General features: G+C 35.8%; 1 protein-coding gene across 2 annotated transcripts; it reads right to left on the bottom strand.

Annotated features, from left to right (window-relative positions):
• Window positions 1–126: 126 nt before the first annotated feature.
• rhot1b (ras homolog family member T1) lies at window positions 127–21,045 on the bottom strand. Of its 2 annotated transcripts, XM_067373596.1 has the most exons (21): window positions 20,954–21,045; window positions 20,720–20,855; window positions 19,014–19,072; window positions 18,793–18,874; window positions 18,260–18,303; window positions 18,115–18,168; window positions 17,555–17,607; window positions 15,325–15,433; window positions 13,519–13,620; window positions 13,283–13,381; window positions 12,087–12,195; window positions 11,824–11,944; window positions 11,174–11,258; window positions 10,934–11,079; window positions 10,636–10,736; window positions 6,340–6,470; window positions 5,824–5,907; window positions 5,210–5,332; window positions 4,785–4,987; window positions 2,392–2,514; window positions 127–1,160 (listed from the first exon to the last, which is right to left on the bottom strand). In XM_067373596.1, the coding sequence occupies exons 2-21, from the start codon at window positions 20,754–20,756 to the stop codon at window positions 1,043–1,045; spliced, it is 1,983 nt and encodes a 660-aa protein (XP_067229697.1). In that variant the 5' UTR covers window positions 20,757–20,855; window positions 20,954–21,045; the 3' UTR covers window positions 127–1,042. The 2 variants fall into 2 exon arrangements, with proteins under 2 accessions (XP_067229697.1, XP_067229699.1); XM_067373598.1 differs by lacking the exons at window positions 2,392–2,514; window positions 20,954–21,045.
• Window positions 21,046–21,972: the final 927 nt, after the last annotated feature.

Raw genomic sequence — 21,972 nt, 5'->3', positions numbered from 1 at the left:
TATACATACATATACATACATATACATATACATATACATACATTATATATATATATATACATATACATATATATATATACATATACATATACATATACATACATATACATATACATACATATACATATACATACATATACATTATATATATATATATATATATATATATATATTATATATATATATACATATACATATACATATATATATACATATACATTATATATATATATATAAATATATATAAAAAATTTACAAGCTATATCAGACTTTTTTTCTGATACATATTCAACCAGGAACCATTTGCAAGAACACATCCTTCTTTAAATTAAGATAAAGTATTCTGTATTTCTAAAGTACGCACTGGCAATATGTTTATTTGTTGTTTTAGTTTTTAACCCTTGTGTGGAACTGAATAAGAATAGAGTGGTAGTTTACCACTGTCTGCACATTCTATTTAAAAAATAAAATTTGATTTCACAAAATACACTATTGCAGGACCTGTTTATTGAAAGGTTGGAAAAAGATGCAAACTTAAAAGAAAAAAAATCAGTTGATAAGACTTTCACATCATTCTTCAGACATTATTTAAAACATTAAAGCATGCAAATAAAGTCTAGAAGATGGAGTGTTTCCACAGTTTCACTTTACACAAGCAGGCAACAAGGCTCCCGGTCTTATCTGCCACTTGGTTGGTTTTGGTTCAAAACAGTGGGCCATAGACCACTAACAGTTTATTTGACAGTTTGAGACAAAAGTGAGGGCGTAGTGTTGCTTTTGTTTGCTTTAAATATGAATGCTTTATATTTTTATTCACATGGCAACAAATAAATATTCTCTCTCATATACATATTTACAGTTTGCTTGTATTATTCTAATTTTCCATCTCAAATAAATATGATAATTAAATATAAATATAACAGCTATGTTGCTTTATCCTTTCCTTTTTAAAAACGAAATATTCCTGTCTCTATTGGTTCCTCTGCAAATGGGATATATCTAAGGTAGACAGGAAGTGAGGAGAGTAAGTTTTAGTGTCTGCTCATCGAGATCTGAGGAGGGCTCTGTACATGGCAAAGCCAAACACAGCAAAAACCGTGGCACCAACACTTGCTCGGAGCCAAAATGTAGAGCTCTTCAGGTCAGCATGTGTAATATGTCTGAAAGACAAAACAGAAATTAAGACAAGAAGGTTCGATTAATATCTGGTAGCTTGCATTTATAACTTTTACAACTATACTAATTATAGCTATGTGGCTACAACTTAAGATAAATACAAATAAAACATTTAGTAACATTCTATATGGGAAGATCAAGTTAAAACTAAAAATGATGCGTGAAAAGTGACAAACCGAAGAATTCAAATGAAAAGGAGGATATATACAGGAAATGAAGAAAGGCTCAACACTAAAATGTTACAAAACTCTATTGAAGATAAAAGATGAAGAAAGAACCATTTCAGAGTCAAGAAATGCCAATGTCAGATGGAGAACAAAGAAACTTTAAGAAGAGGAAATAAGAGAGGAAAAGGGTAATAGCTGGATCATTGTTGCAACTTAAAACTTGTGTGAGAATGAGAAACTGAACTGCTGCATGTCACCAGTTGCAAGTCAGATGACGATGACAAGATAATGAATTTAAGAAGCATGTAGAATTTGCAGGAAAGTGCTTAAATCACTAAATCAACCCCAAATTCACATGTCCCCTTGGCCATGACAGTCTCAAGACCAGCTTTAACCTGTTTTCGTCATATGTGGTATATGCGAAGGGTATATCCCTCCTGTTTGCACATGACATGGTTTATTTTATTAGAAGTCTTTATAATCATTGTCTAATTACACATGCACACAAATGCCAATACTATCATTAATACTGTTGATCCTCAAATAAACATTTGAGTTTGTATGCACGTTTGCATAAAGCATGAGAAGGTGGGCTTTCCCAGTGTGAGAATCCCCAGATTCTTGGTTCAAAAAATTTTTTTGACATCTACCTAAATGTCTTAGGGAATTTTTTTCCTTGTCATTTCGCTTGTTCATTGGGGGGATTTATGAGGCACTATTCTTTATAAAGTTCTTTATAAAGTTCTAGTGCTACACAAATAAACTGGACTGAATTGAAATAGTATCCAAAAATGCCTGGTGATCCATCCAAAAGTCTACAGCCCAACTCAGAAATGAGTCCACAAAACGTCATAACTGCAGCAGCTCCATTGCATTTTCATATAGTCTATATAGTCAAAAGTTTATCAGGCCAAACCAAAAGGCTGAAATGAAAGAAAATGAATGTGAATCAGGATGATAAATAAAGTGGATGAATAAAGATGAATTAAGAAGAGATATATAAAAATAGAGGAACAGCAATGAAGCAAGATAAAACCATCCTGAGAACCTGCTAAAGACGACAGTGTAGAGTTTGGTCCGAACCGTCTGGACAAGCTCAGAGTTGAGGAAGTTCTGACACAGACAGAAGGTGCACCTGTTACAGGTACACATGCAGCGCAGTCGCGCATGGCTGCCAACACAGAAAAAGATACAAGCACATGACAAATGAGCTATTTCTAAGAAACAGGATATAGTGTACTTTCGAGTTAACAGATAAAGGAAAGACTTGAAGTGAAAAAGTGAAATGATTAAATGCACACTGTGAATTTATATGTTCTCTCAAGATTTTTTAAACCACTAACGAGTGTAATATTCTTTGTTGTTTTCTTTCCACACAGAAGATGCAGTGTCTCTCTTATTGTCTTACACAATGAAGGAAAAAATGAGGAAAAAATATTATTTATATCACATGCTCGGGACTTCACTAACTGACTCATAAGATGCTCTGCAGCCAGACAGCTTGAAGAAGGGGTTTCTGTTTTTAGCAAAATAATTTATCTGAGTAAATCACCAAACCACGTGCTAGTTTCATCGTTATCTGCATATAAAAAAAACAAGAGTGGTAAATGAACAGAGATTTTAACAGAGAGATTTGATTTTTCCATTTGAACAGAGACAGAGAGAGACAGAGAGAGAGAGATAAAAGTCATTTGTTTTAACCCATAAAATGGCAAGACCATAAAGAGAAATCAGAAAATTTATTTATTGCTATTTTCCATTAGACTGGGTAAACCCAGCCTGATCTGCCGGCAATTTGATTTCACCCAGCAACTCAAGTCTGGAAACCCATACATTAATTTCTACTGCTTCTGTTACACTTTTGCGGGAACCAATCACAGACTGGCTTATCCACCTTGCTCGCTATTGGCGGGTATAACACGATGACGATAGAGAAGCAACGGCAAGCACGACCGTCAATCCAATTCCTTTTAACCTCGCAAAGATGCTGAATGACTTCTTTAGTTTAGTAAACAAATCGCTCGAGTGGGTGTAAATACCACTCACTTTCATGTTTTTTTTTGCACAACCTGCAAAAAAATCACTCAATGCCATTGCTGCTTCTGCAAACCGCTGATCAATGCTACAAAACAATATAAACTGGAATTTTCACATCGCTCTGCAAAGTACGTCACCCAGATTGTTGATCTGATTGGTTGAAGGACTATCCAACTGCGTGAATAATGCTCGATCACGCCTCTTGTGCAGTAGAAAATACATAGCAGACTCCCCAGACCAATGTTCAATTTTAAATTGAGCTTGGTCTTGTGATAGCCAGACACATTTTCCATCTTCTTAGGCCACAAATAATATGATTTCATGATTTGACTTATTTTTGATTTTAATTTCCCTCACTTTGTAAATTAATTGAAAAAAGAATGCTTGTGTGGCAATGCGTGTTACAACATTTTAGCCAACCTTTTATAACTTAAACTAAACATTATTTGTAAAATTCTGTTGGACAATACGTATAATTCCTATTTATGAATATATTAGCCTAATGAATCATATTTAATACACAAATATCTAGGGCCTATAAATTAATCAATATGAAAAACTTGTAGTACCCAATCTACTTCATGCCTTCTGTCCTCTGTTAATTTATACTTTTTTTTAATCAAGTAATGTATTTTTTCCTCAGAAATCTAATGATTTTTATAGAGAAAATGTAAGATAAACATTTACAGGACTGAAACAACTTGTGTTTACTTGGTTATTCATACACTATTTTGTAATGTTAAAAATTAAAACTTTTTACAATTTTTCATGTTAATGTAAATGTCAAATATGACACAACAGGATTTGGGGAACATTTATTTGTCCATCTCTCCCATCCCTAGAAATTGGCATATTAAATATGATAAATATGATAGAAGTTGGCTAATATATTCATAAATAGGCATTATACTTAAACTTACTTATACTTGTTGAATAATAACTTATGAGAGAATAAAGAGTTTAAATGTTTGGCAAAAATGTTGTAACATGCATTTTTATACCCCCAAAATACCGACGTATCCTGGGGGGTACAAACAATTACACAAACAATTAAACCATTTAAAACACGCAAGTCCCCTACAAATATTGTAAATATGTGAAATATCAACTTTTACTGAAGGTGAGCAGATTTCCCACTATAGGTGGTCACGCTGTTTTTAAATGCTGCCAGTGAGCTAAACAAAGAATGTATGTTCATACAAAACACCCTTTCAACATGAAACCAAGAAATGAGGCCTACACTTTACCTGCCTCTCCCCACAGCCTCTCAAACATTTGTATAACCCATTTTAAGGTTAAAACACCCCCCAAAAAGTACTGATAAGCAGAGGCAAACTCCACTGTCCTTCAAATGTTAAAATACCCTCTAAACATCTGAATTGTGGATAATGAAACAACACTTACGGGTACACGGCCATGGTGGTGAGTTTGATGAAGATGTCTTTGCTGGGAGCCGCAGCTGTGTTACAGGTATAGGACTGAGGCGGAGGCATCTTGTGCTTGCGGCAGAATTCCAGTGGAGTCATACAGTATTGCTGTTTTGTTTCTGGCAGGTCTGACTTTGCAGCAATCAACATACATGGAGTCTTACTGTCCATGAAGTATTGCTGGCAAATGAGGTAAAATGTGCATTTAGAACACAAATATCAGATAACATGCAGAATATAGCATGTATAAAAGTAAATTACAGTCATAAAGGAACTTATTGCTCTCTAATCTATTATTATTAAACAGACAGCACAGTATTGGCTTTGCCCTTTATTTAGAGGGAAAACAAATTGGCATCAATGTTTAAAAGAACAACACTGATCAGTGTCAGTATAGCAAACCTTGAAGATTTGTGCACAGTACTCAAAAGAGCAGGGGTTGCTGACATCATAGATCAGACACACAATGTCACATGAAAGTTCTGTCTCAGACAGGAAATCAAAATCTGGAAAGACTTCATGGAGCTGAAGGAAAAACAAAGAAACTTAGAACAAAGTTTCATCAAAAATTCAGCTTACTTTTTGAGAAACTGATAAATAGTAGAAATAATGAGAAATAGTGGTCAATTATCTGAACTCTTGGATCCCAAAAAAATGGATTAAATGCATAATGTAAGTTCAAATGGTTTGAGGAACTGCAATAGAGAGGTGCAGGGATGATGTCAAAACCCAGAAGACTAATTTCGCCACTAAATGGCAAGTTGTTTCCTTGAGATTTTCATAAGGGTTTTTTTCTGGGGGGTTTCAATTTATGAGGAAAAATAAGGTCTGTGGTAAATATAACAGCAACAATTGGACGTTTTTCTCTACAACGTAAATCACACACACCCATATCAAAAACACAAATTTTGAAGCAGTTATGTTTTCCAAGAGAGTGTTCAGAGTTACTGTAGTTACTGCTCCAGACTGAAAAAAAAATTCTAATGTGTAAGATTCTGTAAGACAAATTTATTTACCAACAAGTACTTCTCCTGTCCGTACACATGTGCAGTGCTGATTGCATAATATGATTTATGCTCTTCTCTTATTGTCCTCTGATGCTGTGAAGGACAGTAAATAAACATCTTAGGGAAAAAAACAGCAATCATGACAATGTCACATCTAAACTACACAGTCACATCTTTTTTTAATGAATAAAAGGCAAATGATACCATCAGAAATACCACAGATGGGCATGTAAAATGTTTCAAAATCATGTTGCCTATAGAGTAGCTCTGATGAAATCTAAAACTGCGCAAGAGATGAACTATGAACAAATTACTACTTAATGTTCATACTATGAATGAACAGCAATGGTATATTTGTACATTAACATTAACCTAACTTAACTTTGTTGTAACGTGCTTTTTTCATTCCACAATAACACAGACAAACAAACAAAAAATGTCACAATATTAAGACACAATGCTTATTTGAAGGCAAGTGGTCTGTATGGTTTTTCATTTAAACAAAATGTTTTTCTTGTAACTGACCACAAGGTTTCTGCCAAGGAAGCCCTGCAGGAAACCAGTTTTGCCACTTCCAGTTAGTCCAAACACATGACAGCGAAATACATTCCGTTGCGTCTGTTTCTTCTGAAGGTCGAGCTTCTTATCACGGGTCACTAGCATGTGCAGATACATTCAGTCAGCACCATAGGTGTCATACTGCTCTTTTATGTATTTTAAAATAAAATAAAATACATAATGTCATGATGAATTTTACACAGTCATTGAACTGAACTGAATCAACACTAAACTGACTTTATCCGCTATATTGACAAGACCTTTTTGAAAGATAGTGGTTTACTTATGGCTTTTTTGCACTTGAGCTTAACTGAGACTTGAGAGTTTATAGCCGTTTAAGAGGCTGTTTTGTCGACCTTGATTTATTGCAATTTTGAGGTGTTCAGTTTTATTTTGACTTTAGAAAATAAACATGATTCTCATCTTACAAATCAACTGTTTCTCATTTTTACTGGCATGTCTCTCAGGGGTTGAGGACTAGTGCATCACTGAGCCTACATTCAACATGAGTAAAATACTTAAAAGTACAATATGTAAAAAATTCTGTCCGTTAGAGGTCGCTAGAGGCCTATTCAAAACAAAGGCGTAGCTTGATGACACCAAGTTTAAACGCGGAATTTTGGGACATGTGGTCTTTAACTTATAACCGGGATAGGACTCGGGGTGAAATCATGTTAATGGATGCGATTATTAATGTTACTGTAGTATGAAACAGAGCCGGACTGAGTGTTGTGGGAGCTAAACAAGGCCACTGGAGCGATTGTGCAACACACACCGCACGAGCAGCAGAACTTTTATTATGCCAGTCGCAGGCGCCGCTTCCGCTTTTCCTGTCATGAGTATGAGGTAACACAGCTCTGTTTATCATAGACATTATAATGTCTATGCTGTTTATCATATTAGATACATTTGACTGTGTTGAAAATTATGTTATAACATTACTCTGTGCGTTCGCTCTGCAGCTGCTGTGAGACACTTGTTGACACTGCAGTAAGCTAGATTAATTTTAGAATATTATATTACATGCTGGATGGCTTGTGTTGATAAATGGCATGCAATTAATTTTAAAATGTATTTTATGATGGAGAAAATGCTGTAGGCTGTTACTAAAAATAAAGCTGCATCTGATTAGCTACTTCAAAAATAGTATTTTTCTCTGAGGCAAGAAGCATGGTACTTGCAAAAAATAAATAAAATAAAATAAAGAAAACAAGATTTAAACAATAAGACTATGTTGAGCTATAACAACAATTAGTTTATCCGTCTATAAATATATCAAAACAGTTGTTCCCTTGCCTATTAAACATGTAATATGTTAAAGTGTCTTTGGTGTTTCCATGGTTTCTACAAAATAAAACCGGAAACCGAGGGTAACACGGGTATGTAACTGACAGACGACTCCTCACACGTCCTGGAGCCTTAGTTAAAATAGCAATTTTCTCACGATTTACAAATAGTTGCAAACATGTGGGATGTTATAAGTACTCAAGTGAACAAAATATATAACACTGGCCAAGTGGTTTTTGGATATTGTACTGCAAAATTCTTACATATTGTGCCTTTAAGTACTGTTAAGATCAGATAATCTAAAACTTTTACTCAAGTCATATTAGAATTGGTGACTTGTAACTAGTAATGAAGTCATTTTCGCAGTAAGATATCTGTACATTTACTCAAGTATGGTTTTCAGGTACTCTTTACACCTCTGTCTCCGACTCAGCCTGGTATGTCTTTTTTTTCCCACCTGATAACCAAGACACCTTTACTTTTATAGCGCTTTATACAATACAAATAGTTTCAAAGCAGTTTTACAGTAATCAATAGGAAAATAATGATTCAGTGATGAAAGAGTTCAATTTGGCTGTAAAGTAGCTCTAAAAAGAAAAAAAGTGTCACTGTTTAGCTTAAGTCAGTTTAGTATTGATTCAATTCCATTGTAAAGATCATCAATTAAAAGGTGCCATCGAATTGAAAATTTAATTTACCTTGGCATAGTTGAATAACAAGAGTTCAGTACATGGAAATCACATACAGTGAGTCTCAAACTGCATTGTTTCCTCCTTCTTATATAAATCTCATTTGTATAAACGACCTCCGTAGAACAGGCGAATCTCAACATAACACCGACTGTTACGTAACAGTAGGGGTGTACGCCCCCAATATTTGCATATGCCAGCCCATGATCGAAGCATTACACAAGGGCAGAACATCTGGATGTGAACAGCTGAATCATCAGACTAGGTAAGCAAGCAAGGACAACAGCAAAAAATGTCAGATGGAGCAATAACTGACATGATCCATGATATCATGATATTTTTAGTGATATTTGTAAATTGTCTCTCTAAATGTTTCGTTAGCATGTTGTTAATGTACTGTTAAATGTGGTTAAAGTTACGATTGTTTCTTACTGTATTCACAGAGACAAGAGCTGTCACTATTTTCATTTTTAAACACTTGCAGTCTGTATAATTCATAAACAACTTTATTCTTTAAAAATCTCTCCAACAGTGTAGCATTACCCGTTAGCCACGGAGCACAGCCTCAAACACATTCAGAATCATATGTAAACATCCAAATAAATACCATACTTACACGATTAGACATGTTGCATGACGAACACGTTGTAAAGATCCATTTTGAGGGTTATATTAGCTGTGTAAACTTTGTTTATGCACTGTTTAAGGCTAGCGCAAGCTCCGTGGGTGGGGAGCGTGAGCAATTAAAGGGGCCGCAGCCTATATCGGCTCATATTTAATGATGCCCCAAAATAGGTAGTTAAAAAAATGTATTAAAAAAAAAAAAAAATCAATGGGGTATTTTGAGCTGACACTTCACAGACACATTCAGGAGACACCTTAGACTTATATTGCATCTTTTAAAAAATCGTTCGATGGCACCTTTAAATTAGTTCATTTCATCTATAAAGCAGCTCTGCAGAAAACAGTGAAGTCTCCATCGAGCTCAGTTCAGTTCTCATCCAATAGTGTCAGTGCATTCAAAAATATTAAAATGAATATTAAAGGGTTAGTTCGCCCAGAAATCAAAATTCTGTCATCAATTACTCACCCTCATGTAGTTCACACCTGTAAGACCTTTGTTCATCTTCGGAATACAAATTAAGATATTTTTGATGAAATCAAAAAGGTTTATTACTCGTCCATAGACAGCAATATATTCAACACTCCTAAAGTCCAGAAAGGAACTAAAGACATAGTTAAAAGCAACAAGAATACTTTTTGTGCACAAAAGCAAAACAAACATACAAAAATAGTGACTTTATTCAACAATAATCTTCTCTTCTGTGTCATTTTCATACGTTGTTTATGTCCAGCGCTTCCAAGTTCTACATCAGAACGGCAACTCATTATTATTAGTCGGCTCCTGCATCAGCATCACACCCATGCGTCGTGCTGCTCACATGTGCAGCTTTAGCCAATACTGAGCCGGCATTCAGATGTAAACACAGAAGCCTTTACTGTGCTTACTGAGTCACCTTCATAAGGATAATGAAAGAGAAGAGATTGTTGAATAAAGTCGCTATTTTTGTTTTGTTTTTGAACACAAAAAGTATTCTCATCACTTCATAAAATTGAGGTTGAACCACTGCAGTCACATCAACGTTTTAACAATGTCTTTAGTATCTTTCTGGACCTTGAAAGTGGTGATTATATTGCTGTCTATAGATGAGTCATATACCTCGCATTTCATCAAAAACTCGCATTTCATCAAAAATATCTGAATTTGTATTCCGAAAAAGATCAAAGGTCTTATGGGTGTGGAACGACATGAGGGTGAGTAATTAATGACAGAAATTTCATTTCTGGGTGAACATGGTGTAAGCAACAAGGTGTGGTTTAATTCCAGCTGCCTCACAAATAGTATCAGTGCAGTCAAGGAATTGTCTCATAATTTTATGAAGTTTACAACACGGATTCTGTTATTTTCCTGTATATTATTATAAAGCTGTTTTGAAACTGCTGTATTGTATAAAGCGCTATATAAATAAAGGTGACTTGACTACTGACTTTTTATTTCTGCATCTGCAATTATCCTAACAACCACAGGAGGGCTCAGTGACTCAGAGATTAACCAAAGATGAAAATGCTGTCATTATTTTCACATTTTTTAAACAACTTTTCAAGTTCAAATGTCCAAGATGGAATCTTTGCATATCCGATTATACAGACATTTTTGGCTCAAAAATACCCAAGTAGTAGTAATTATATATTTTTTGTTATAGCAAATATATGTCTTTGAACTTACCTGTTATGGCAGATGCCTGAGACTCCTGCTCAGCAATGATGGAGTAACCAAGGTAGCCAAGATATTCTAGACATCGCTGGACATCCAAGTAAGTTGTTAACCTAAAAAAAAAAAAAAAACATTGATAATTGATAAACTGATGAAGCATTTCAAAACCATTCAGACAGTAATGAACAACAGGGTAACATTCTAATGATCAACAGAGATTTATTCTCCTGTTTAAAAACACATCATTACATTCACAACATTAAAGAAGACTAGAATTCTTGAACAGACACATGGCATGTTTGATACACACGTCCACTGAGAGAGATAGCCTTGATATGTGATCCAGCCCTGGTCATTAGTGCAGACTGTACTGTTCACATCCATTCCCCAGGGGACGTAGGGGAAAACATCGAAGAGATCCATAAGCTCTTCAGGGGATAAAGCACAGTCTCTGTCCTAAAGCAGATACAAAACAAGTTTAATTTAAAACAGTATTCAACTGATCATCCAGAAATGAAAAATGAAGTGAAGGAGCATCAACCACTTGTACCTTATCATGTTTATCAAAGATGCTCTGTAGAAACAGGTAAGCATTGTGATTGAGCTCTGTGGTGCAATCTGGTGGTATTTTTAACCTGTAGGAACGTAAACATTGAGTCGGATGTTGATAACTGTAAGATTAGCAGATTAGCATAGTTGGATTAAATTGGGATTGCTGAAAAGTCTAATGGGGAGTGTTCAAAGCAGATTATGAAATTTCCAGGTTAAGAGTGTTCGAGCCTGTTTTTAATTACTGTAAGGGAGCAGTTAATCAACAGACACATTAAGATTACATTATATTTATTATTTATAGTTTTTACTGAAAAGAAAATGTATTCTGTGCACTCACATGTAATAAATAATTAATTTATTAAGTTTTTATACAGAGGACAAAATTACAACATGCAATCTAAGACCCAGTAAAAAGGTCTGTATTTGAAAAAGACCCTGTAAAAAGAACTGTGGGGAATATAAACAAAGAAACCTGGGGAAAATAAATCTACAGTATGTTCTAACCAACAGAAAATTTACCACGGTCTCTTCAGACAAGCCAAATTAATAGAAATCAGGTATGAGGCGAAATAAGATGCTGCTGCTTCCACCCATGAAAGAGAATGTGACTTGCTGAAATAATGACTGATGGGAAGTGGTTGTTCTTACGGGGGAAACAGGTAGTCCTGATGCAGCTCAAGATCGTCATCATATCCAAACCTCCGCAGTACCGTCCACGTGGTCTCATGCCTTCCTCTTTGGATGAAGAGAGTATGTAGGAAAAGGAAACCTGTGGGAAAAAAAACAACTGCCATGATGATCGATTTAAAGATAAAGCTAAGATAAGAAGCCCCGGATATTCCTTTCTGGACAGATTCCTAAGCAAACACAGGGCTGTGTGCAAATGTTAAGCTTGACAAATGCAGCCTTACCTTTGAGAGTGAGCCCATTGTCACGCACTCCATCCGTCAGGTTTTTACTTACAACATTTTTTACATCCTCCAGGGCTTGGGGGGCTAGTGGGGTGTTGAAACAGGTTCTCTATAAATAAGAAACAGACAATGACATTGAATACACATGACAAAGTTAGTTCATCCAAAAAAGAAAATTATGCCATCATTCACTCACCCTTAAATCAATACAAAACCGTAAGAATTCAGTTAATCTTCAAAACAAAAATAAAGACATTTTTTAATAATACAAGATTTCGGTCTCTCCACTGAAATTCCATTTCACCACAATTTTGACGTGACAAAAGTTAAGAGATTGTAAGACAAATCTATATAATAAACAGATTTAATTTAGGCTTTTATTATTAACAGTGATCAGCAGCACACATACAAAGAGCACATCAAATGTTCATCTTTTAAATTTTAACCTTCTTCGTATTTTTTAATTTGGTGTTTCAAAGATGAACAAAAGCATGTTTGAAATAACATGAGAGTAATGACAGAATTTTGACTTTAGGGTGAACTGTCTCTTCAGATTGATTATATTGTTATGGTTTGACTTAACCAAAATTTTATGGCAAAATATTGAGTAAAAAATATTTCTTAAAGGTTAGGACCAACAAATGTTAGTTTAAGTGTATAATAAATATATATATATATATTATATATATATGTAAACATGTCCTTAGGAGAGAAAGAAGACTACATTCACAAATACACTTCCATGACCAAAACACCAAATACAATTGTTGAGCATTTATTTCAAAGCCACTGGGATTTACAGGAGATTGGTCCACAAAGGCTTGCTACAATTATGATTCAATATGGATGCAGGGATTTTCTCAAGATCAACTGATTTGGAAGATCAATGAGGTCAGGCACCGATGTTGGTGATGGGATCTGTGTTCCAATTCTTCTTAATGTTGTCAAAGAGGTTCAGGTCTTGGCTTTGTGGAGGCCAGTTAAGCTCTTCCACACCACATTTGATGATGGACCTCACTTTGTGCACAAATGCTATGCAGGAGCAGAAAAAGGCTCTCCCTAAACTGTTGTAACAAGCAGGAAGCAAACAATTCTCTAAAATATAATGATATAACCCTGTTAATTAGAAGATATCCACATATTGTGTTGAGCACCCTAAAAGGACATAAATATACCATACACAGCAGGTATCTCACCTGAAAAAAGGTGAGCTCATAATCATTGAGGATGCCATTGTTGTCCAAATCTGACACCTTAAAAATTCGTGTCAATGCTCGAACACAGGCAGGCCTCATCTGTGAACCAAAAAAATAAAATAATAAATTAATTAATTAATTAAAAACCCTTAAACTTCAGAACACAATACATGAAGTACTGTACGGTTTAAGCAAATACATATTAAAAAGTATTTCACACACAAAGATGTGCAGACCTCTTTCTTTTCTGGACAGTAGAGTGGCCCTGTAGGGTGAAGGACAGCCTTCTGTGCATAGTAAAATAACTCTGAAATATTCTTCAGATTCTTAGCAGAACACTATGAAAAGAGGTAGAAAAGATACAAATTAAACATTAAAATGTGCTACACAATCAAAGAAATTATAGGAATACAGGATTTTTTTTATCTGAACAATTTAAAGTTACAGATAAAATTAAGCTTTTTGCAAATCTAAAAACTAGAGATGGGACTTTAGCTTGATTAATTAACAAAAATGCAGTATAAATCCTTACAGTGAAGCGTAAGGAATTCACCTATGAACCAAACAAATAGCAACACATAATTTTCCAAAAGAGGTGAAATTGCCTGTGCCATGTTAAACCCATGAAGTTCAATAGTTAAAGTACTGTCGTTCCACACCCGTAAGACCTTTGTTCATCTTCGGAACACAAATTAAGATATTTTTGATGAAATCCGAGAGGTATCTGACAGCAATTTAACCACCAATTTCAAGGTCCAGAAAGGTACAAAAGACATTGTTAAGCCGCTGTTCTGACATAGAACCTGGAAGTGCTGAACGTAAACAGCGTATGAGAGTAACAAAGAATCGTGATGCGCAGGTCATCTCATCTTTTTTTAGCACAGCGAACGTAAAAACGCTAAATTAACATTTTCGTGTGTTAAATAAAACAAAAGTTCAGTGGTTATGTAGCGTAGGCTGTAAACTGTTGGCCTATACAAATCTGAAATAAAAAAATGTTTAGCCTATTAGATGAATACAAACGCTGCTTTGTAAATGTTGAAAATGTTTATCATTATCTTGTTATTAATATGACCTGATTTATGGTTCATATTCATAATTGCATGTTGTTGCCAGTTTACAGGGCAATGTTTCCAAGCACTTTCAGGCTGAAATAAAGGCTGTTTTCATTTAACATTACAATGCCTAGTATGTCTATTTTTAATAGTCGCGGGTGCGGGGCGGGGCGGGGCGGGGCGGCTTTGGGCAGGCCAAATAATTTCATAAAAGCGGGACCCGCGGGTTGGAAGAAAAGACGACCCGGGCATCACTAACACAAAAGAGAATGTACTGTTAAATAAAGTCATTATTTTAGTTTCGTTTTTGCGCACAAAATGTATTCTCATCGCTTCATAACTTTAAGGTTGAACCACTACAGTCACGTCAACTTTTTTAATGATGGCTTTAGTACCTTTCTGGACCATGAAAGTGGTGGTTAAATTGCTGTTTATAGAGGAGTCATATACCTCTAGGAGTTCATCAAAAATATCTTAATTTGTGTTCCGAAGATGAACAAAGGTCTTACAGGTGTGGAACGACATGAGGGTAAGTAATTAATGACAGAATTTTCATTTTTTTTTGGTGAACTAACTCTGTAAAACAATAAATGAATACAGCTTTACATTTTAGAGCTCACCTGACGATACATATTTAAGTACACCTTTTTTTTTTTTTTAATACCATAAATTATTTTCTTATACATCCTTGACTCTGCCTTGCAATGTACACTCTACACTCTACTCTGTACACTTCAATTTAGCTTATATTAGATTATTGGGGACTTCAAAAATACCTAAAAATTGGTGGAGATTCTGGGGAGTGGCTTCCTCTTTTTTGAGTATCATGCCTTTGGAATGAAATATTTTACTGGAATCCACACAGCATACAGACTAGTATAATCTGAATGCACATGACCTATTTGATGGTTAAAGGAGATGTCAGGGATAAGGAGACATTAAGCTGCTCAGCACACAAATAATATGAATATGCATGGCTTGACATACCTCCACACAAGTCTCTATCGCTGTGTATTTGTTCATGATGGGAAGGACAGTCTCCATACTGCTATGTTCAACCAGATCAGATTTATTCCCCACAAGGATCAGCGGAACCCTTAAACAAATGCATGCGCACAAACACACACACACACACACACACACACACACACACACACACACACACACACACACACACACACAGTGAAAGGTAAACACAAACAGCTTCTGGCTATTTTTAGTAGGGACCGGGCTGTCCAATCCTACTCATGCAGCTCCATCCCCAATTAAACACAAGTTGGAGCTAAACTCTGCAGGACAGTGGCCCTCCAGGACAGAGTTTGGACAAACATAGACATATACACTATATTGCCAAAAGTTTTGGGATGCCTGCCTTTACGTGCACATGAACTTTAATGACATCCCATTCTTAATCTGTAGGGTTTAATATGGAGTTGGCCCACCGTTGGCAGCTATCACAGCTTCAATTCTTCTGGGAAGGCTTTCCAGAAGGTTTAGGAGTGCGTTTATGGGAATTTTTGACCATTCTTCTAGAAGCTCATTGATGTTGGCAAGAAGGCCTGGCTCATAGTCTCCGCTCTAATTCATCCCAAAGCTCTTCTATCAGGTTGGGGTCAGAGTCTGTGCAGGCCAGTGAAGTTCCTCCACACAAAACTCGCTCATCCATGTCTTTACGGACCTTGCTTTGTGCACTGTTGTGCAGTCATGTTGGAACAGGAAGGGGCCATCCCCAAACTGTTCCCAAATAGTTGGGAGCATGAAATTGTCCAAAATATCTGAAGCATTAAGAACTCCTTTCACTAGATCTAAGGGGCCAACAACCCCTAAAAAACAACCCCACACCATAATCCCCCCTCCATCAAACTTTACACTTGGCACAATGGAGTCAGACAAGTACCGTTCTCCTGGCAACCGCCAAACCCAGACTTGTCCATCGGATTGCCAAACAGAAAAGCATGATTCATCACTGCAGAGAACACGTCTCCACTGCTCTAGAGTCCAGTGGCGGCTTGCTTTACACCACTGCATCCAACGCTTTGCATTGCATTTGGTGATGTAAGGCTTGGATGCAGCTGCTCGGCCATGGAAACCCATTCCATGAAGCTCTCTACACACTGTTCTTAAGCTAATCTGAAGGCCACATGAAGTTTGGAGGTCTGTAGATATTGACTCTGCAGAAAGTTAGCGACTTCTGCGCACTGTGAGCCTCAGCATGCGCTGACCCCGCTCTGTGATTTTACGTGGCCTACCACTTTGTTGTTGAGTTGCTCTTGTTCCCAATTGCTTCCACTTTGATATGATACCACTAACAGTTGACTGTGGAATATTTGGTAGTGAGGAAATTTCACGAATAGACTTATTGCACAAGTGGCAACCTATCACAATACCACACTTGAATTCACTGAGTTCCTGAGAGCGAGCCATTCTTTCACAAATGTTTGTAGAAGCAGTCTGCATGCCTAGGTGCTTGATTTTACACACCTGTGGCCATGGAAGTGATTGCAACACTTGAATTCAATGATTTGGAGGGGTGTCCCAATACTTTTGGCAATATAGTGTATGAGGAAATTATACTGACTGCGAAAGAAATTCCATTTAATTGTGACTTTAAGAGGCTGTGCAAACCATGAATATATAGCACGGTTTATTTTTTAGGTTTTTTTTGCTACTGCCCCTTTTCATGTGTGATGACCAACAGAACAGTCACATAAGGTGGGCCTAATTCATGAAATATGGGCAAAAATCATTTTTGTGTAAAGCATTAATAAAGTAAATTTTCAGATTCATGAAAGTGTTCGTAATTTCAAATTGTTAGCTGGTGGTAAAATTGACAGAAATTGATCATATGTAAATTGTGTGTAAAACATCGTAATGTTGTATGTTCTTTTAGGCAAACTGAGAACAATGCATTCTGATAACACTATTTACCATAAAAATATATAATAAAATTAATTAGTGAACCAATTAGCTCAGTGTGAAAAATAAATTTTATTGATAAACAAAAATGATTGAACTGCCACATAGTTCCTTTTTATTATAGAAAGCGGAAATGTATTATTATATTTACTATTAATCTAAACACCAGTAGTATTTGTCTGCAAGCTTAACGCTTTCATTAAATCATTTCTGTTGCTGTAATGGCATGTGGCCAGAAGTCCAGAAGATCCCACAGCATACAATGGAGCACACTGAACCATTAATACAAGCAGGTACTTACCTGCTATCTTTGTCTGTTCTCTCATTTATCAGAGGAATCCAGTGACTTGTCACCTGTGACAATTACATTATTTACAAAATCTGAAAGCTACTGAAAGACCTGTTCACATCAAGGATAATAATGATAACTATAACAACGACTATAAAGTTTTAATAATCATTCTAATTCTATCAGAATCCACACCACAACTATAACAATGACAAGGAACAATATTGTTAGAATCACTTTTAGAATGATTTCTACCAGTTGATGAATAATAAAAACATTGACAGCCAATCAGAATCCACCCGATTTTAAAGAGCTTGAGCATTTAAAGTGGCATGCAACATATCTGCAGCATAACTACTTATAATAAACAGAACATTATTGTAAGCTGGTTTGGACACTTATATAGTTATATATTTTAATAGATACTATTCTTGATGTGAATGGGCCTTTAAGTAAAATATATGTAAATTGTATTATCAGACAGATCACGGATCAAATTACCAATTATTATAATGAACGATTAAGTTATTCTGGCTTACAGAATGAAGACTAGTATGATCAAGTTCTCTCACCTTCTCAATAGACTTCTTGTTGTTCACTGAGTAGACTATACATATAACATTGGCCTAAAAATGGATGCAAATATCATTTCTCTGAAGATATCAACAACACCAACAAAAAAAAAATCACTTTGAGTGTTGTTAATCCATATCTTACCTTTGAGATCTCTTGATACAGTTGTTCATCTGTTTGTTCAGCTTCTGTGAATATTTAAAAAAGACATTGTTATCTCCTCTCCATTAAATAATAATAATAATTAAAATATTTATTTAAAATTAACAAAAAGTATTTTCTTTGTGTAAAAAGTGTTAAATATTATTAATGCATAGTGCAAATAGTGGCAGATACAGTGTACTGTAGTATGTTATAAAACATTTTCAAATAATAACAACATATTCTGTTCATATATTGTATATTTATTAAATATACAATATATTATAATATATGCTGCCTTATTGGAACTTTACTTATCCTTATCCCTAAAGTACTTCCCTTACACCAACCCCTAAAGTTAATTTAAATAGTCTTTGCCACAAGTTGGGCTACTGGCACTATTTGCACAGTGTAAGTTGACACTCCAAAATAATGTCAGTAAAGTTGTGTATTTGCTATCATCATTAAATCATATCATCAATAATCAGCCATTGAACTATTTTACATGACCACTAACTGAATTGCTTATTTAATACCCGAGTAGTCTACTATATGAGTGGGGACTCTCTCTGGTGTGACATCTGCTGGTATAGTGATCTCCTCAGCTCTGTAAGGAACCTATTATGACAAAAAGATCCATACTGACAACTGAAACAGACACTGTTGCAAATAATAACGTAGTGAGAATAATAATTTTTAGAAGGACTGTAATAATAATAATAATAATAATAATAATAATAATAATAATAATACATACCACAACTGGGAATTCCTCGCTGACCAATGACATGATCAGGGATGTCTTCCCCACTTTGGCTGTTTAAACACAACGACAAACAAAAAGAGTATTAGGGGGAGACCAGGGGCAACTGTAACAAATTTTGGTCATGTCGTAATTACTCAAAAACCTTTTGAAATATTTGGATACAATTTTTATGTCAGTAATTTGTATCTGTGTTCTACTTGTTAACAGTCACCATATGTTTTTACAAGCAATGTTAGAGTCACAATATTGACTGAAACATTAGAAGTCAAATGTTACATCTGCCCCCACATGCGGAGGCAATTGTAACAACACATGTACTATCTTCTTATAAATACCAATGACCATAATAAACTCAAAAGAATATAGATATAGTTAAAACTATTCAATATCCATTACATCCATATTATCCAGAACAATTCATTAACTCCCCTTGCTGTTTTCCTTGGTCTGAACCTCGGCATGCTGTGAACATGGCCTACTCAGTAAAATAGATCCCCAGATTGAGAGGCAAAAACACTTTTCCTAAATTATTGGAATCTATCAATCTATTTTGATGTCCCTACTATGCTGGACACTATTTTGATGGTGTCTGGGGCAATTGTAATGCAGTGTTACAATTGCCCCCAACTGTACCACCCTGTGACAAGCTACCCTGCTAGCTAGAAACAACAAAGCTAATTGTTTGACAAAGATATGAAATGTTAGACAACAGAATGGTCAACAAAACAGGACATATTTAATTTTATAGACATTAATTGTTAAGACAGTATGAGGAAAATATTGTAGATGAGAAAAATTATTTTATGCCCCCCCCCCCCTATATCTCCACATATCAACCTGATCAACCCTGAAATCCTTAACATAATCTAGACATGAGAATTCCTCATGCAATTTTAATTTATAATTTATTTCATAAGCCAGATGAAACACTATTACGGTCATAAAACTCAGAAATAACATTCCTTCTCAGATAGGCAAACACATTTGAGTGTGACAAACTGCAATATTTACCAACCTTCTGCATTCCATAAAACCTGTCACAGATTAACCTATTCTTCCTTTTATTTTAAACAGGCCTTCATGGACCACAACAGATCTTCAATGCTTCAGGAGTAAGAACCCTCAAAATATTCAATTTTTTTACACTTTGTATTTTGCAAATGCTGCAAACCTAGATGTCATTTTGTATACCTAGTGAGCTGCCTACCAAGAAAACCTATAGGCTAAACCTAGTGAGCTGCCTATCAAGACAGCATTTCCAAAAGACAGTGGGCTGCCTGCTTAGATAAAATTCTATGTAGTGAGTGGTCTACCTAGACAGTATTATTGGGCATCTCTCACACACTTTGCCCAGCTCAGACTGAAACGGGAACATAAAGATGCTCAAAAACGTTGCCTAGATACTATAGGAAGTTCACTATCCCTCATCCTTACACGGTCATACATAAATATAACCAAATGTCTATGTTCAATGTTACTGTTATGAAGCAATGCGACAGTACAGTAACCTTGTCATCAACCATAACTGTCATTCCATCTAATGTTACAAAGCGACAATTTCAAACAATTCTACCGTCTATAAGCTGAATATTTCAGAGGAAGACTGTAAATGTTATATTTATTTAAGATTCACTTGTTTAAAGGTTACGGTAATTTCGTAACAAATAAGGACAACATCCCATTAATAAGAGACTTACGTTCTCCAACCAGCAGAATCCTCACGTCTTTCCGCATATTTCCCACTTCTGAAGTCAGATCGCATTTACCCGATTATAATCTTCAAGATTTTACAGGCGTCCACAGCAATCCACATCAATCGTCACACTAAATAAGCTTGACATTATGTAAAAATTAAAACAAGTTTATTTTTAAAATCACAGCGCAATACGACGTTTCTATATGATATAAGCATCGGTATTAATTGGCATTACTGGAGCCTAAAGTGGTGGAGTGGAGACACTCAGTGGCTGTTAACTGTTGTAGATGTAACGCGCACACGCCTCCTGCTGACCTCCAACATGACTACGGGTCTCACAAAGGGACAAACCATGCAAAAGTCAAAACACGCAAGATTCTTCCGTTTTAATATAGAAAGTTATTAGTTAAGAGTCACTTTTTACATGTTTTCAAGATACATCATATTATTCCATTAAATTAACTCATATCCAAGCGCCTAAACACAATCAAGCAAAAAAAAAAAAAAAAAAGGCAAGCTAACAGATTTAGCAAATCAGATTTCTAGAAATAAGCAGGAAAGCACCAAAAGGAAGTGTTGATGGGATTTATTGTTTTGCTTGCTTATGTACACCGATGAGGCACATTATGACCACCTTCCTAATATTGTGTTGGTCCCCCTTTTGCTGCCAAAACAGCCCTGACCTGTCAAGACATGGACTCCACTAGACCCCTGAAGGTGTGCTGTGGTATCTGGCAGCAAGATGTTAGCAGCAGATCCTTTAAGACCTGTAAGTTGCGAGGTGGAACCTCCATGGATTGGACTTGTTTGTTCCGCACATCCTACAGATGCTCGATTGGATTGAGATCTGGGGAATTTGGAGGACAAGTCAACACCTCAAACTCGTTGTTGTGCTCCTTATACCATTCCTGAACCATTTTTGCTTTGTGGCAGGGTGCATTATCCTGTTGAAAGAGGCCACAGCCACCAGGGAATACCATTTCCATGAAAGGGTGTTCATGGTCTGCAACAATGCTTAGGTAGGTGGTACGTGTCAAAGTAACATCCACATGGATGGCAGGACCCAAGGTTTCCCAGCAGAACATTGCCTAAAGCATCACACTGCCTCTGCCGGCTTGCCTTCTTCCCATAGTGCATCTTGGTGCCATGTGTTCCTCAGGTAAGCGATACACACATACCCGGCCATCCACGTGAAGTAAAAGAAAATGTGATTCATTATACCAGGCCACCTTCTTCCATTGCTCCATGGTCCAG

This window comes from Chanodichthys erythropterus, chromosome 21 (assembly GCF_024489055.1).
Source record: "Chanodichthys erythropterus isolate Z2021 chromosome 21, ASM2448905v1, whole genome shotgun sequence".
Taxonomy (NCBI): Eukaryota; Metazoa; Chordata; class Actinopteri; order Cypriniformes; family Xenocyprididae; genus Chanodichthys; species Chanodichthys erythropterus.
Note: the sequence above shows the minus strand (reverse complement) of the source record. Positions and strands in the feature narration are given on the sequence as shown.